This window comes from Agelaius phoeniceus, chromosome 34, assembly GCF_051311805.1.
Source record: "Agelaius phoeniceus isolate bAgePho1 chromosome 34, bAgePho1.hap1, whole genome shotgun sequence".
Classification (NCBI taxonomy): domain Eukaryota; kingdom Metazoa; phylum Chordata; class Aves; order Passeriformes; family Icteridae; genus Agelaius; species Agelaius phoeniceus.
In genome coordinates, this window is record NC_135298.1 from 4044667 (window position 1) to 4050716 (window position 6050).

The 6050-nt window shown below is 56.5% G+C and overlaps 1 protein-coding gene across 1 annotated transcript; it reads left to right on the forward strand.

Annotated features, from left to right (window-relative positions):
• Positions 1 to 214: 214 nt before the first annotated feature.
• Positions 215 to 2674, forward strand: LOC129125068 (uncharacterized). The gene is made up of 4 exons (XM_077192554.1): positions 215 to 221; positions 474 to 766; positions 982 to 1060; positions 1247 to 2674. The coding sequence occupies exons 1-4, from the start codon at positions 215 to 217 to the stop codon at positions 1408 to 1410; spliced, it is 543 nt and encodes a 180-aa protein (XP_077048669.1). The 3' UTR covers positions 1411 to 2674.
• Positions 2675 to 6050: the final 3376 nt, after the last annotated feature.

Consider the following 6050-nt stretch of genomic DNA (forward strand, 5'->3'; position numbering starts at 1 on the left):
GCCATTCCCCATCTCCCATCCCCATTCCCCATCCCCCATCCCCATTCCCTGTCCCCATTCCGTATTCCCTGTCCCCATTCCCCATTCCCTGTCCCCATTCCCGGTTCCCTCTCCCCGGACGCCGCCGCCATCGCTCCGGCCCCCCTCGGCCCTCACGTGACCGTGCAAATCCCGCCCTGCTCCCGGCCACTCAATCCCAGCGCGCGATCGCTCCATGATTTGCATAACCACGCCCTCAGATTAGGCCCCGCCCCCGCCGGCTGCAGCCGCGTCCGGGCGCTGTTTGCTCCCAGTTCCCTCCCAGTGCTCCCAGTAAGAGCGGGACCGGCAGGGAGAGCGCTCCCAGTTCCCGCCCGCTGCTCTCACCATCGTTCCCAGTGCTCCCAGTAAGAGCGGGACCGGCAGGGAGAGCGCTCCCAGTTCCCGCCCGCTGCTCTCACCATCGTTCCCAGTGCTTCCGGTATCGCTCCCAGTTCCGGGCGTGGCGGGGCCGCTTTGGAACCCCCCCAGGGCAGAGCGCGGCTGCTTTTGGGTGCCGGCACTGCCCGGGCCGGGCCGGGAGCGGAGGAGGAGCGGGAGGGAGAGGAGGGACAGAGGAGGAGGAAAAGGAAAGGGAAAGAGAGAGAGAGGAGCGGGAAGAAGAGGAAGAGGAGGCCCAGAGGAGGAGGAAGAGGAGCAGCGGGAGGAGGAGCCGCAGCACCAACCCCACGCGGTTCCCCCGCTCGGGCCGCGGCTGCCCCGGTTCCGCCCCCTCCGGAAGCCGCAGGTGAGCGGGGAGGGGGAGTCGCCCCAAATCCATGGCGGAGAGGGGCGATCCCGGTGCAGAGGGACCCCCGGCAGCCTGGAGGGGTGGGGGAGGCTGGGGATGAGCGGGGTCCGGGCCCCCCGAGGCTGAAAGGGGCGCTGACTTCTCCAGCTGCACTTGGGCACCGGGACCATCAAACCCGACACGCTCAGCCCTTGTTTTGCCCCCCAAACCAGGATTTCCCATTCCCAAACCTTGGCCAGGTGGAGGAGGAGGCTGCGAGGAGGAAGAAGATGCCCCAGGACACCCAGGCAGGTGAGGAGGAAGTCAGTGCCCCTTTCCCCCTCTCTCCTGCTCCATCTCCCAGCCCAGCACGGCCCCCGGCTGCAGGACAGCCCCACTGCTGATGCTGTCCAGCCAGGGATGCACTGGGGGGATCTCCTTCCCCTTCCCTGTGGCACGGAGGCAAATCCCATCCTCTCCTTGTCCTTCCTCCCCCAGGGAAGGAGCTGAGGATGGAGAGCAGGGAGGACAAATCCCCACAGCAGAACCTGGTGGCTGAGGCCATTTGGAGTGGCTCCAGGGCACAGGAATCCAACGGTGAGGAAAAAGTCCTGGAGATCCCACACAAGGAGGGGCTGCAAACGCAGATCACGGGGATCTGAGGAAGAAAGACCCACCTTGAGCCAGGAAGGTGACCACAGGTCGGAGTTGGGGGGAGCAGCTTCAGGATGGGGAGAAGCCCCACAAGTGCTCAGAATGTGGGAAGAGCTTCAGGTGGAGATCGTCCCTGATCAACCATTGGAGAATCCACACAGAGGAACGGCCCTATGAGTGTGGGCAGTGTGGGAAGAGCTTCAGGTGGAGCTCCCGCCTGAACTCCCACATGGGAATCCACACCAGGGAGAGGCCCTATGAGTGTGGGCAGTGTGGGAAGAGCTTCAGCCACAACTCCAACCTGATCTGCCACCAGTGCGTCCACAGCGGGAGAGGCCCTACGGATGTCCTGAGTGTGGGAAGAGCTTCAGAGCCAAATCCAGCCTGATTTTCCACCAGAGGAGCCACACGGGGAATGGCCCTACGAGTGTGATGAATGCAGCAAGAGGTTTCAGGTCAGCTCCAAGCTCCTCCATCACCAGCGCACTCACACAGAGGAGAGGCCCTTCCGCTGCCCCGACTGCAGGAAGGGCTTCAGGGACAAGTGCAGTCTCCTCAGGCACCAGCTCATCCACTCCAGGGAGAGGCCCTACGAGTGTCCCAGGTGTGGGAAGAGCTTCAAGACCAGCTATGAAGTGACTGCCCACCAGAGGAGCCACACGGGGGAACGGCCCTACGAGCGTGGGGAGTGTGGGAAGAGCTTCAGGACGAGCTCCCACCTGAGTGCCCACCAGCACATCCACAGCGGGGAGAGGCCCTATGAGTGTGCCTGCTGTGGGAAGAGCTTCTCCAAGAGGTCAGCCTTGACCCAACACCAACGCATCCAGCTGTTGTGTTGTCTGTATAAGTTGGACTGTTCTGTTCCCCCTATCATGCAATAGTTGTGCCCTGGTTCTCCCTTTCCTCCTTTATGCTGCCAGTTATCCCAACTCCTCCCCAGTTGCCTTGGAGATTAATGTACCCTTCCTCAAATCCCTCCCCGGTGCCCTGTCCGTCACTCGGCGCTCCCACCCTTCTCTCTAGAACTCTCTAGAAACTTTCAGCTAGAGCATCGAGTGATTGGCTCAGGGGCTGGGGCCCCACCCTCAAGTTATCCCCATTGGGGTTTTCCCTAAGTCAATCTTTTGTATCCCACTCCCCTCTGAAACCCTATTCGTCCAAGGACTGACTCCTCCCCTGTGTCCCTCCCTCCTTATAAGCTGTTGCAACTTCCCCCTGGCTCTCTTTGGTTGTCGGTTTCCCCTGGGACCCAATAAACCTGGATTCACCACAGCTGGAGAGCGCTCTCTTATTTCTGCTGACTGTAGCCATAAGCCAAGCCACGTCCTGCCACAAGGTAACACTGCTGTCACGGCACAGAGCGTTTGCCTTAGGTGCTGTCCCGAACCACGGAGATCGGGATAGTGCCCCCCTACTGCTAGTGGTGCTGGACAGCCAGCCGGGATGTCCGAGAAGGACAATCAATCAATCTTTCTCCAGCTGGACCGCTTCATCCAGCACTGAGGGAAGCTGTGGGAGTGCTCCCAGGGCGGGAAGAGCTTTGTGTGCTGCTCCAGCTCCACAGCTCCATCCCTCATTGGAGGATCAGCACTGGATGATCCCCAGTGACCCCGTTGGGCAGAGCCCTGGTGATCCGTGGTGCTGCTGATTTGTGTTAGGAAGACACCTGGCTGGCTCCTGGCTCCCCATGAGCACCGGGACACACCCACAGACCAACATCAGAAATCCATTGTGGAGAGCTGTCGCCCTGACTTTTGAAGATTTTTCTAAGCCTTCTGATGTTTACATTCTTGTAGCAAACTTTCTCACATACTTCCTGTAAATAACTTATTGTTTTGCATTCTTTTATGGAGGAGAAGAAATTTGATGGACTGTTAGTTTGTCCAGTGTCATTGGAGAGGTGGCACTGTCACCCTCCAATCCACTGTCACTTTTGGAAAACTATAAATGTTGGAGTCAGGAAATAAACTTCCCTTTTTTCACCTTGAGAACAGTGGTGTGTGCGCTCGTGTTGTTTCATGTCCTATAGCGACATGGAGCAGATTTGTCGACTTCTGACCCCAGAAAAATCTCACTTCTTGCGTCTTCCTGGTGGCATCAAGTAACGCTGGGTGGCCTTGGAGGTCTTCTCCAATACAAATCCATCATTTTAATTCTCTCTGCCCCACAGGCATCTTCTACAACCAAATCGGGTCAGACTGGGGCAAAACCCATGATTTTGGAGACAGTGGGGTTGGAAACCCCTCCAAAAAAGGTTCTTCCCACCCACCCAAGCACGTGGATGCTCTTCTGGCAGGGACACATAAATCCTTTTGGTTTTGCCTTCAAGCACAAAGGTTTCTGTTCATACCTTTGAAAGCCCTGAAATTGGGGTAAAAATCAAGACATTGAACTAAGGCTTGGATGGGCACATGTGGGGACACAGCCCTGGGTGGGGACCTGAGTTGGAAGTGGCCATGGACAGGGACATGGGGGGACACAGCCATGGATGGTGACATGGGAGTACATGATCATGGATGGGGACATGAACTGGGACAGCATCAAGGCCACCACCTGTGCCACCACAGTGCCACCAGCACCTTCATCTCAGCCATGGCGCTGCCTGATGCAGTTCCTGCCACCACATCCCCCCTGCCACCATTGTGGTGTCCCAGCCAAATGTCACCACCCACCAGGGCAGGATGGGAACTTGTTCAGCTGGTGACAAGTGGCCCAGGAGTGAGTGACAGCCACCAGGGTGTCCCAGGGCCACCGCGCTCAGGGGGACCCCAACCGCCCCTGGGGACAGGGCAAGGGTCAGTGTCACCCACAGGGGCCATGTGGGCCCATGCTGGGTGTCACTGGAGGCGTCCTGGTGGCAGCGTCCCCACAGGTGTGGTGACATTGTCCCCTGGTGTGTGTCCTGGTGGCATCGTGTCCCTTACATGTTGATGACCCAAGTTACATCATCCTTGTTCTCCTCCCCATTTCTAGAATGTTCCCCACTCCCGCTTTCCTATTGGTTCCCGTTGCCTGCAGCTCCTCCCCTGAATCCCAGTTGGTTGTTGCCCTTTTGTCCCACCTTTGCACCACCCTTGTTCCCTCTGCCCATTGGCCCTCAGGCCCAAAGTGCGGTGGTGTTTGCAGGGTTCCCAGGACGAGGGAAGAGACGAGAATCTTGACTCCATGTTTCAGAAGGCTGATTTATTATTGATGATATATATTATCTTAAAAGAAAATGATATATTAAAACTATACTAAAAGAATTGAAGAGAGGATTTCATCAGAAGGCAAGCAGGGAATAGAAAAGAATGATAACAAAAGCTCATGACTATCAGAGTCCAAGCCAGCTGACTGTGATTGGCCATTAATTAGAAACAACCAACATGGACCAATCAAAGATGCACCTGTTGCATTCCACAGCAGCAGATAATTATTGTTTTTCTTTTGCTGTGAGGCTTCTCAGCTTCTCAGTTTCAGAAAATATCATGGCGACACCAAAGCTCCCCCTCCCTTGTCCCATATAAAAGCCTGGACCCTGCTTTGTTTTTGGTTCTTGGTGCCTGGACCCCTCAGGTGTGTTGGCCCATAAAGCACCCCTGGAATTCCAAGCAGGGATCCCCTCCTGCCTGTTTTCTCCCTGAGCTGCAATCACCATCGGCCTGGTGCTCGCTGAGCCATCCCTTTCCTAGAGGAGACGCCCTGGGGAAGGCAGTGCCTGGTGCTGGGGATGGGCACTGGGGACTGCTTTGGGCTGGGGAGACTGAACTTCCTTCCAGGGGCTTCTCTGGGGCAGGGCTTGGATTTGGCCTGGAAACAGAGGGAAGGTTCCAGGAGGGTTTTGTTCCTGCCCAGAGCCGAGGCCTTTCCTGTTCCTCATCCTGCCCTGGCAGCGAGGGCTTGGGGAGCACCAGAAAGGGGCAGAGACGCAGCTGGGACAGTGACCTGACTTGACCCCAGGGCATTCCCAGACCATGTGGAAGAAGAATCAGTCTGGAAAGAGGGGGAAGAAGCAGAAAGGGGGGGATGCTGGCAGTGATGGCATTTGTGTCCCCAGGTCACCATTGCCTGGGGTGGAGCCCTGCTCACCTGGGCACGGATGAACACCCACCTGCCCGTGGGAAGCAGGGAATGAATTCCTGGTTTTGCTTCCTTGCACAGCTTTTCCTTCCCCCATGGACCTGTCTGAGTCTGAGCCCAGGAGTTGGGGCTCTTTGTCTCTTTCACTGCCTGGATTCTCCCCCATGGGGTGCTCCAAGGAACTGAGCCTGAGGCCAGAGAAGGAGACAGGAGAGATGGAGCTGTGCACTGTGGCCATGGCAGCAAGCAGGGCACCCTCAGCCCATAAATAAAATCAGGCACAGAAACGGGCAGATGGGATTTTACACCCTTCCCTGCTGTTTGCATTTCCTGCAAGCTTTCTTCAGTGTTGCTGGCAATATTTTTGTACTTTTTCAAGTGATTTACACAACACCTCACAGGACACACTCACAGGATCAGGAGAATTATGTGATATCCCATGGATTCATGTCCCTAGGAAATACCAAGGCTCTAGTTGATTAGTTACTGTTTGAGCCTAGAAGTGGGCAGTACAAACTTCCAATTTTCACTTTCAAGTGCTCATGGGGAAAGCACAGCATATTCTTCCAGATCTCTGCACAATATTTGT

Excerpts from the sequence above, each read along its gene's own strand:
- LOC129125068 (XM_077192554.1), top strand. Across the intron at positions 767-981 it reads GCCCCCTCCGGAAGCCGCAG|GATTTCCCATTCCCAAACCT; the intron begins GTGAGCGGGGAG and ends CCCCCAAACCAG. Across the intron at positions 1,061-1,246 it reads GCCCCAGGACACCCAGGCAG|GGAAGGAGCTGAGGATGGAG; the intron begins GTGAGGAGGAAG and ends TTCCTCCCCCAG.